Source organism: Tachypleus tridentatus, chromosome 4, assembly GCF_004210375.1.
Source record: "Tachypleus tridentatus isolate NWPU-2018 chromosome 4, ASM421037v1, whole genome shotgun sequence".
NCBI classification, from domain to species: Eukaryota; Metazoa; Arthropoda; class Merostomata; order Xiphosura; family Limulidae; genus Tachypleus; species Tachypleus tridentatus.
Window position 1 is genome coordinate 83,374,371 of NC_134828.1, and position 12,133 is coordinate 83,386,503.

At 31.4% G+C, this 12,133-nt stretch overlaps 1 protein-coding gene across 4 annotated transcripts in view; it reads right to left on the reverse strand.

Moving 5' to 3' along the window:
• Window positions 1-12,133, reverse strand: part of LOC143249577 (protein O-mannosyl-transferase TMTC1-like) — a 119,293-nt gene that overhangs the window by 61,347 nt on the left and 45,813 nt on the right. For all 4 annotated transcript variants that reach the window (XM_076499681.1, XM_076499682.1, XM_076499680.1 and 1 more), the window contains exon 2: window positions 4,595-4,772. In XM_076499681.1, the coding sequence (XP_076355796.1) occupies window positions 4,595-4,772 (178 nt within the window). The remainder of the gene's footprint in view (window positions 1-4,594; window positions 4,773-12,133) is intronic.

Genomic DNA, 12,133 nt, shown 5'->3' on the forward strand with positions numbered 1-12,133 from the left:
CAACAAAACAACAAATAGATAGATAATTTCTCAAGCGAGAGAAAAGTTACATTAAACAAGAGTCACTCCGTAACAAAGTTTATGCTGAAAGTGTACAATAACAGTAATCAGTATTTGATCTTATTATCACAAACGATGGCAAACGCAACTTTTGTGTAATTAGGTATGAATATTTTATATAATTTCTGTACAGAGAATATAGGAGTTTATATAAAATAAGCTCATTCTATACAAAGTACTCGGACTATAAATATGTTATTTCTCTTTTAAGAATAGTCATTATGTTGTATCTCACAAGACTTGAAGCTCAGAACAGGTTTGTTTTGCTACATATTAGAGATTTTTCACTAATAAAAATACTTAAGCACCTTTATTTTATGTTATGTGTTAAAATCAAATTTAATAATGCATTTCAGCAAGTTGTATGAACAGTTTTCACAATTTATTTAGAATTGTATTCAAAGTCATTCTAATGGAGTATAGAAAATATTATTACAAATACTTTTTCTCTTCAAGGCATATTATGTAACAGTTTATTACTGTGCTTAATAAGGTATTCTATGTGGCATGATTTATTCTATTTTACACGGCATAATTAGTTTTATTTTGTATTAAAATGAGCATTATTTTTAATCACAAAATGATTTTATATGACATAACGTATTCAACTTTACATGAAAATGTAAATTATTGTGATTAACAAAACATTTTAAATGACATAACTAATTTCACTGTGTGTAAAATGTCATTATTTTGTGCAACAAAGTCTTCTATGTGACATAATCAGTTCCACATGAAAATCTGATTGATTGTGTTTAACAAAGCATTTTATGACAAAATTATTTTAATTTTATACGAAAAAGTCCATTATTGTGTTTAACAAGGCATTTTATATCGAATAATTAGCTTCAATTTATATAGTGAGTAAAATTCTTTACATGCTGTAATTAGTTTAATTAATTATAGTTAAATTAATTGTAGGACTACAGATGGGAATATATCATTAAACTTAAATATTTAGCTATCCACATAGTTTTTACGACTTGTCAATTTTGTATGTCAGTTTAGTGTTACGCGACATATGTATGTAAGTTTCTTCATAAGCAATGGACTTGGAACACACATTTTATCTTAAGAAATATTTCAAAATGATACTTCATTAATAAAGCATAAACAGCTTTTTTGTGTGTTTTGTCCTCCTTCTTAACGTGTAGTAGTTTTGATGATAAGACTGAACACAGTATATAATAGCATTATAAAGGATTCCAGGAATTCCTTTATTTAAAGGATTTAAACTAAGACTATCTAGTCTGCTTCTATACGTTACTATGCATGAGCAATACTTCCCGTCGTTGGTACATTCGCTCAGAGACGCTGCAGTTCACACATAATACCAGATGATATGGAAATAAAAAAAGAAACTCATTTAGGAAGGTCCAAAAATATTCCTACCTTCAGACTAAATTGATATTTATTTTAAAGACAGGTAGGTGATCTTGAAAAGCATCTATCTTTAATAACAATAAGAAACTCAGTCTCTAATAAAGCGATAGCAAGGCATGAAATGGTATTCGACGGCAGAAACTAAATATTCTCTACAATTTGTAAAGCTTTTCGTAAAGTTAGGAGATTTGCATCTTTTGCTTGTTATTTACACAGCTACGACTGTCCATATTTACCTATTTTGGAAAATGTGAAACTGCGTTGTTAGGTATAGAATGTTCTTTTTCTCTATATTACTGTTGCGTCTTTAGTAAGGTATTTTAATAGATTTAGATGTGCCTGTTGAATACATGAAACATATAAAGTAATAAAAACCTAAATACCTATGTTTGATTGACGCTTTCTACTTTAACATAATCTTATGTTTGTTTATTTTGTTTTGGAACAATTTTATTTTAAAGCACAAACATGTTTTATAATTTAACACCCTTATAATTCAGAACGAACTAAAATTTTGCAAAATAATACAGGTTTCGGTGTTCTAACGTTACTCTGAGACATGGAACGTTTCAAGAAAATTTAGAACTTTATAAATATATGGCAGTCAGTATGTTGTCCTGAATGTAAATCGAGTTATGAAACATATGATTTTTTAATGCAACCATATTATTAATAAACTACATCAAAATAGTAATAAAAATCTGAAAACAAAATATGTAACTTTTATTACGTTGATGTATTAGCTATAAAAATAGCAAATAAAATTATATCTGTGCACCTTCATTTGTCTAAATAAGTGTGCGTACAAAAATATTTATGTAACCACTGGTTTAGTTTGTTTTGAATTTCGCGCTAAGCTACACGAGGGTTATCTGCGCTTGCCGTCCCTAATTTAGCAGTGTAAGACTAGAGGGAAGGCAGTTAATCACCACCACCCACCACCAACTCTTGGGCTACTATTTTACCAACGAATAGTGGGAGTGACTGTAACATTATAACCCCCCTACGGCTGAAAGAGAGCATATTTGGTGTGACGGGGATTCGAACCTGCGACCCTGAGATCACGAGTCGAATGCCTTATCCACCTGGCCCGTAACCACCGGTATAAATAATGATGTGTTTGCTGTTAAGACATTACGGGCTAGATACACAGAAAAATAGCTCAACACATTTTCTCTTATATATCTTATAAGAGTTTTCAAGAGGTAGCCGTTTTTTCATAAACAAATATTGATTCACTATGCTACACTCCTAAATTTAACCAGATAAAACCTGTACATATTGTAAGTAAAAAGAACATAAGTTCTTCAATAAATAAACAAGCATAAACTACTAATCAAAATCCACGCAAGCAAATATTAATTATTTATCGGGAGACTAGAGTCTACCACAGTGTTTAAACATTTAAGTCTTTGTAACTAGAAAGTTTTGAATAGGACGTCCTGACATGCAACGTAAGCATGAACATCTGCATTTTTTTTCTCTGCACATAGTTGAGCTTCAGTGATTTTTGTATAGCCTGACAACCTTTTATTGACTGATCTTTTTTTCTTTTAGCTGAAACCTTCTCCGTGGTGAGTCACGAAATAAACCAATTAAAGGTATAAATAAGATATTAGTAACAAAGAATGGAACTTGATTGAACTTCTGATGTTTAAGAAATGGTAACACTTTGTTAACTTCCGCAGATATTTGTCTAATTTGATAATGGTATCACACTTACTTAAACAGTTATCTAGTTTTAAATTTATTTATCCACATTTCTGGTAATTTATTAGTTAAAGACTATGCTTATTAATACTCAATTAATAAAACATTTTCGTAAAAAAACAAAGAGTGGTCGTATTAAAAAGAAAATCATTTTCTTTAATATTAACTTATAACAAAATTTTTAAGCGTACTAAAAAATATATGTTTTTGAACTTCAAAACGTGTTTAGCTATTTCATTTGAAAGCTATAAATACAAAACAATATATATGTATAAACATCATTCAGGAATACAGCTGGCGTAACTTAATAACAATAGTTATACCTCATCTCAGCTAGAATATAGAAATCTTAAAACTATCCCATTACTGTTTTGAATTGTGGATTTTAATGCCTTTATATTTCAACACATTTAGCACTGGTACCGCTAACAAAAATCTGGTTTATGTACGTAATATGGTTACATTCAACTTATGTATATATATTCATTGTTTAAACCTCTACAAATTTCCTTTGTTCTATTACAGATTGCATAGAATAAATCTGATAATATTTTGAGCGTTTGTTTTATGTGTATTGTACAAAACTGAATACGGTATGTACTTATAAATATATATTTGTGCCTCGTTTGCCCGTCTAACAAATTATTATAATACTACTGTTGCATAGGATAATTTTTATGCAAGTTGAGTGTTTACGTTTATCTTTTTCGTTCGTTTTTTTATTTTGAGCACCTATTATTTTACTTATATATCACACAGAAAAAACTACAAAACCGCGAAACATCTCATATTATAGAACTGGTATCTTCTTCCTTTATCAGTTCTCGAAAAATACAAACTTTAGTGTTCAGTTATTTACTGAGATATTTCAAGAACGAAAGAAGTTTAATTTCCTGTAAGCCAATTGTGCTATCTTATAAATGTACATCAATGTTATTTAAAATAAGAGAAGTTAGACAACACTTTTATAAAATAGTCTTCATTTAGAGGATGAATTTCTTTCATTGTTTAGTGACACTCGTCATAGAAGTTTTATATAAAATCTAACTGCCATCTGGCAGTATGGTATCTAATATTATAGTTTCATGATGGCTTCTTAGTGGTGGACAGAAACTGATCTATTCATCAGCCATAATTTACTTTTATCCAGAATTTTGAAAACATTCTTATCCCTCTGAAACCTTTTTGAATAATAATTAAAAAGCAATTGAAGTTTAAGTGTATATTATCTGATATATTTCTTCAGTTAATCTAATTTTACCGATATGAAATACAGCTGGATAAAAATACGAATATTTTTAGATTTATTCGTATTATAACTAAGAGAGATAAAATATCATCACTGAAATCATACACCACAATAGTTCAAAACTACTAGCGTTTTTTTAAATGCATTATATGATCAACTACTATTTCACACCAAGGGTTGCAGTTATCTTACCGCCTCGGTGTGGACGGGATGAGCAGCAAACAAAAGTCCCACAACTGCTGAGTTTTCGGTGTCCCATCGGAGGACGGCTCGACACGTGTAAGTGAGAAGACAAACCACAAGCCCGTGAAGAATCACGTTCACGAGATGAAAACCTTCCACTGTTGGTCCACCCAGAGCCATGTTCCACCTGTCATGGAAACAAGAAGCTTTAAAGCTGGATGGTTATATATGGTTGTTTTTTGTTGTTCGTGTTTTTTTTTGCAACAACTAAAGAAGAAGTTAGAAAAGTTATGCAGAAAAAATAAGTTACTGTAACAGAAGAATATCTACATGTTACAACCAAAAGTAAAATAGTCTCAAAAACTAGACCGTAGAAGAGATTAATAATACCATCAGCTTCTTCGAAACTCAAACATGTTTTAAACAAGATTACGTAAACAGAAGTTTACTCTGTAAAAAAACCTAAAGAATAAGTAAATACATGTAATATATTACAAAAATATAATTAAAGGATTAAAAACACAAAATAATAGATTCAAATACTTAAGTTGTCAAGTGAAATGAAATGTTTAAAAAATACTATGCTGTATGAAAAAAATAAGTCTTAAAATTATGTAAGATCGAAATTTCAAATTAAGTTTTACAATATGTAAAAGTATATGTTAATCTAAAGTCTAATCCGTGTAAAAATATGTGAAAATATGGTTAGGTTAGACAGATGTAAAACACATATAAGAGCTACAAATATTTTGACATTAGTTACAAATAGCATACGTTAAGACTAAATAAAGCATCTAATGCACGTAATTATAGTACAATATCGCAACTATCCTCACAGAACATCACAGCTGAAACTTTTACTCTATGTATGATAAGATAATAAAATAGTGTTCTTAACTTTAAATGTTTATCGTGTTTATAAGATATATAGAAGTAATGTAACTCCACAAGAAACATTTTTATATGATACACAGAACAAAGAATACATAGTATAATAATGTCTGTATATATAATTATATTATTTTGATATATACGTTTACAGGGGCCCGGCATGGCCAGGTGGGTTAAGGCGTTCGACTCGTAATCCGAGGGTCGCGAGTTCGAATCCTGGTCGCACCAAACATGCTTGACCTTTCAGCCGTGAGGGCGTTATAATGTGACGGTCAATCCCACTATGCGTTGGTAAAAGAGTAGCCCAAGAGTTGGCTGTGGGTGGTGATGACTAGCTGCCTTCCCTCTAGTCTTACACTGCTAAATTAGGGACTGCTAGCCCAGATAGCCCTCGAGTAGCTTTGTACGAAATTTAAAAAACAAAACAAATACGTTTACAGGTATTAATAACCGAATCTTTACTGAGGCATTGCTAAATCCTCAAACAATTTCCTTCCACTGTTGTTATTTTTCCTTGAAAAGTTTAATCTTTTTCAGAGTTTTGCTTTTTCTGTCACGGGACGTGTGGGTATTTTCAAACGAATCCATGTTTTTGCGATTTTTTTAAAGTCATGTGATTCCTACATTTCTCTTAATTTATTGAGCACGTTAGGATTTTTCGAAGATGTAATCAATTTACTAACGAATCGATTGAGACGTTTCTGGGCTGAGAAACTGGGATTCCAGCTTGTAACAGAACGAATAGGTTCAACTCTCAGGTTGAAGATTCGTTCTGAGGTTCTAACATCAAAGGTTAAAAAACAAACAAAAAAACCCTGAAACTAATAATAGAAAATCAGCGAATTTCACAGGAACTAAACATGTTATTTCTAAATTTAGTTGAAACTTTGTCTTTGTTTTAGGATAATGCATCATTGGGCCATCTTTTGTGTCATCATTGGGCTATCTTTTCTGTCCACCACAGGGAATTGAACACCAGATTTTAACGTTGTAATTCCATAAACTTACCGCTATCCCAACAGGGAGTAGACATTTTGATAATTTAAGCCCTGACAGGAAATATCAATACTCCAGCTTTCATCAACAACTGCTGATCACCGCATAAGGCTATATTTTAAACATTGAGGAAACATAAAATAAAACTGCTAGTTATATTTTGGGCTTGTTTCAGTAAATATTTAAAAAAACTGGAAGACAAGCTGGAAGGTATTAATTTCATTTTATAGTTCTAGACTATTACGGTGGTATTTAAAAGAACGTCATAATAAATAATAATTTTTTATTCTACATCCTTTCTTTGCATTAACTTATAAATACGTCATACAATCTAACTAGCTCATACATCACGTAAATGCACAATACAGTACTCTGGATAGCAGCATGAAACAGTTTCAATATCGTAAAAGAAATAAACTTGAATAAAAGATTAACTGGAGGACGTTCAAAGGCTTAAATCGCAATCACTTCCAGTGTAACGTCAGTTGTCTGAATTTGGTATATTTTTTTAAAAATTGTTTCAGTTTCATGAATTAGTTCATTTTCAAATGTCTAGTTAAATAAAGCCACTAGTTTCACACAGCTCTTTAATATCTGTTTACGTGCTTCCTTCAAACCACACACCATCTGGTGTTAAATCAACAATTACTGGATAGCTTCGTTCATCGCCAACCCGCATGTTCAGGTGACGGCAGTATTAATTATACATCTATATAATAACGAAACACATACACATATAATTACATAAATGAATATATAATCGATATGTCTATTATATTTTACAATGGGCTATAACTGAAATATTTGTTGACACCATAAGCATCTTCATATCTTTGTCACGGTTATAATTTGAATTAAATAAAAATACCATTAAAATATCATTTTCAGCCTATTTTTCTGAAAGCACATTCTTACCTTGCCTTCCATGATTCATTATACTGTTTGTAAACAGTTTGAAGACTGGAATACAGTTTTTCAAGAGTAGTCTTTCCTTATCGTTTTCGGAAGCCTGTCTTTAATAACTTACTACATTATTATTACTATTTTTTGTATTCCCTTTACTGTTTCATTAGTAACAACTCTCTTTAGACTCTTGATTGTAGAAAGTAAATATTAGATAATATCTGATAAGTCCTACAGTGAAGAACATTCATTCACTCGTAACCATAGTTTTTTTATTTATTCCACTTCACAATATTAGGTTTGAATACAGAAAATAAATATGTTTTATAGGTTCTGTTAACCCTAATTTTACTCATACGACATACAGTCAGTAGATTAAATGTGATAATTTACCCCAAAGATACAAAGTTTTTTTTTTCGTAAAACCTTTTTACTTTACGATAATATACAGGTGACGGATGTATGATTTATATACATGTTTATCACTGTATTTTTATTTCCAACAAAGTTGGTGGGCTTGTGCTTTCCTTGTTTCTTGAGGGGATGATTTCCTCTACCAATCACTTACTGTTATTTGTTACTGTCAGATTGCATTAGTTTGTCTCGCAATATGTTCTTGCAGGCGATGGTATTGCATATCGTCCCACGTGATGTTTTAGAGATGTGATAGCAGTTTTTATGTTATTGGTTTTACAAAAATAGATAGATAGATAAACAGATGAAAAAGATGAACTAATCTATAAAACTAATTACGAAACATTTTACTAGATAACTTACGTCACTATTTTATAAATAGTATCTTTAATAGCCAGTGAGTTATGTTTTTATTTCCATTAGGGTACACTAAAGATATTATTTTTTATATTTAAACTTCTTTACCTACAAAATGCAAGAGTAAAAAAATATCGCAATATTAACGACATAAGCAAAATGTTTCATAAGTAACAAAATACTAGATATGATTTCAAAGTATTCGCTATTTGCGTCAGTGCCAATTGCAATTCAATTTAACAACAAGATGCCAAGTATAAAGGTTTGTTTTAGTTTTCTTGGTACTTGCCCGTTACGCTCACCGACGGAATGTTGCTTACTCGTAACCGTTAGAGTGAACTACAAAAAGAAACAGAGAATAAATATCAAGAAATAATGTGTATTGGATTCACTTCACTAATGAATGTAACTGAGTTAAGCGTATCTAAAGTTAGGCTGAGACGAGGTAAAACTTACTTGGAGCTCATGCTTGGAGTAAAATTCACGTGAGCTTCACAATTAAAGAAAAAAACTGTTTGTTTGTTTTGAAATTTCGCGCAAAGCTACACGAAGGCTATCTGCGCTAGCCATCTCTAATTTAGTAGTGTAAGACTAGAGGAAGGGCAACTAGTCATCATCACCCACCGCCAATTCTTGGGCTACTCTTTTCCCAACGAATAATGGGATTGACCGTCACATTATAATGCCCCCACGGCTAAAAGGTCGAGCATGTTTGGTGCGAAGAAAAAACTGAATTGGGAGTTCAACCTTAAAAAGTAAAACTAGTGTGAAGTTCATACTTAAACTAAAAAAAGTTGGATTTCGTACTTAGATCTAAAACTCACAAGGAGTTTATTTTAAGAATTAAAAACTCATGGTGAGTTTGTACTTCGAACTGAAATCTCAGATGAAGTTCAGTTTTAGAATTAGTTCATGTTAGCTTATCCTCATAACTAAACACTCGTGCAGAATTCGCAACTGAAACTACAACTCACATGAGCTCATACTTTGAAATAAAAACATGCACGGGGCCCATCTTTAAAAAAACTGCAGCTATTGTGGCGCTTATTTTTAACTAATTTTATTTTCAATAGAAAACCTCTCTTTTCTCATTCCGTAAGATATAATTGAACAGTAAGATATAGTGTTTTATTATTTATCTAAAACCCTAAGTTCCAATTACAAATGTAGATAGTTTTGCGATAAAATGTTTCTAATGAAACATTTTCATGCTAAAAAATAAATCTATTTAATTTATTAATCTTTATCGTGAATTTTTATTTTATTATTAAAAATGTTTTCAAACAAACCTACTTTGTCTCTCCCATTGAAGAAACCTGTATATCACATCAGTAAAACTCCAAAACAAATCGTTGGCAAGAATTATATTTGCCCTATTTACCTGTAGATTTTATTATGAGTTACTTATATCTTCTTGGTTTGACTCGTATGAGAAGTGTTTGTATAATGAATATTTGCCACCAATGATCGACGAATAGAAAGACAGAGGTATGGATAAAAAAATAGAATTGTAATTAAATAGACGAGTAAGCCTACGAAAGAATAAATGCACAGACAGGCAAATAAATGAATAATCAGAGAAACTTAGAAATATACAGACATACAAAATACACAGATTGTCTGATAGACGTTAATTCCGAAATACTGATTTAATCACGCAAGTGCGAGAGAGTAATTAAAGAAATAATATAAATATTACAGAACAAAATTACAACACAACATCCTTTGTTCTCTGTTGGGTTCCTCTCGTGCTTTGCTTCGCATCCTGTTAATTGTAAGGTATATGTTATTTAAGTAATTAAGTCTACACATTCGTATAGGCACATACCTAACAACGGACATACCAACGTATACCAGATTTCTATATAGCATTTCATCTCTTATTGTCAATATATATTTGATACATCGAATTACAGAAGAGAACTTACAACAAAGGCTGACGTGACCACGAGGATAGCGTGACGTAGCTTTGTCACGTCAGTATATTTAGTGACACGCTAGGGAAATAGACTGCATGCTTTCATTTTAAAAGTAAAATGTCTTTCAGTGAATAATTCGAAGTGCAATTACACCGTACAATCAAGTAGCTTTATGCAGAGTGCGTGCAGCCATAAGGTTAAAGGAAGTGGTCGTGACGTCAGCAAATGCAAGAGCTTTACTCATCACAGAGAAAGTGACCATTTTGGATAAGGCATTTAAAATGTCAGAAGTCACTTTGAATTCCATATTTAAACCATTTTTGCATTTTTAAAATACATGATTAATAGTTGATATGTATCTCATGAAAATTACACATATTTCTATTTCTGTTTTAATGATTTTAAAAGCGGTGGTGATGTTGACTAGCTGTCATTTCTAAATTAGGGACGACTATCGCAGATAGCCGTCGACTGACTTTGCGTAAAATTTAACAAACAAACTAATATTTGATACCAAAGCCTAATAATTAACTAAATTCCTTACAATGGAACTTGTATGCACAAAAGACGTTGTGTATAATTTCTTTATTCACACTTCGTAAGAAAATATTTATCAGTGTAGAATATTTCATATTTGTGTGGTTAAAGTGTAGATTTAGATCAAGGACGAAATTACCCTTTTTAAAAAGTTTATTTTTTATTTTTTTTGGATATTTAGTAAATTGTTACAACTATTCGATATTTAAATAAATTGCCAGGTTATAAGTCGTACTCCACAATGTTATTCTACCTTGAACATACATTTTTAACTAAGTATTGAACGAACACAGCAAAATGCATTAGTAGATTATACGAGATTCGGATCCCTCGTGTTTAACAGCAACAATCTTTTCGGTTTAGAGTTCAGGCTAAATTATTGTTAGTAGAAGTTAAAATTCTATCCATCCCAAGTTTGTACAACATTCCTGGACCATTTATCGTGTTAGACAAGATAAAAGTCGGTCTTCCAGTACAGCAGAACAACGAAATCGATAGGATATAAACAGCAGAAACCTAGACGACATTCTTAGGAACTGATTCCTATCTAAGAATCAGCCTATGAAACATGCTCTTAACATAATGTCGATCATTATGTAAACAGTACAACATTTCTTTTGCCACTGCAGTAGCTTTAATCACTCACTGCAGTAGTGGCTCTTCCATAATTTATATGTAGTGTTATACAATCTAACAAACCTGATTTAAACGTTCTATACTTCAAGTAAAACATGTATACTGCCTGCAAAGAAACACTTTTTATACAAAGTCATCATTTACCCAAAGTCATCATTAATACAAAGAATCTTTGTATTATATATAATAGCATACAGCTCGTGACGGACGTCTTATGCAGATTCTTTAATGTTCTTTATTTTACAACAGCAAAAAAAAGAAGAAATAAAGCTTTTAAAATACTTCGTAGGAAATGGCTGGAGAGTAGCGTAACGTGCTTCTTTATAATGTACTGGGATAGAGAGTAGCCGAATGGATAGCGTGCCGGGCTGCCTATCGTAAGGTCCAACCCAGAGCCGTTATATATCCCTAAACATACTCCTCACTTCCAACTGTACAGGTTTTGTAACTGTGATAGCCAATCCCACTACTTGATTAAGAGTTTATACATTGGCAGTGGGTGCTGTTGATCGGTTGCTTTCCTTTTAACCAACAGTTCTAAGCTAGAAACGACTATGTCTTAACTTTAGGGATCTTTCATACGGAAGCTTAACTTATGTGTCTCATGAAGTGCCTTTCACTGTGAAAATATCAAATACTACTACAATCTGCCAAAAGACATTAAATAAACCTGCGAACTTCTTTCCTTTGTAGATTACACATTTTTTTCATTATTTTCATTTACTTTATTCTTCCGTTAGCATTCATGCATAAGTGAAATAAAAACATCTTGCTATAATATTTTGGAAATATACTGAATGCTTTTATTGCAGTTTTACATATGACAAACGTGTTCTTGAGTGAGAAGTGCAAGCAAACAAAGGTTTAAGAAGCTATTGTGATGTACGAATTGTTC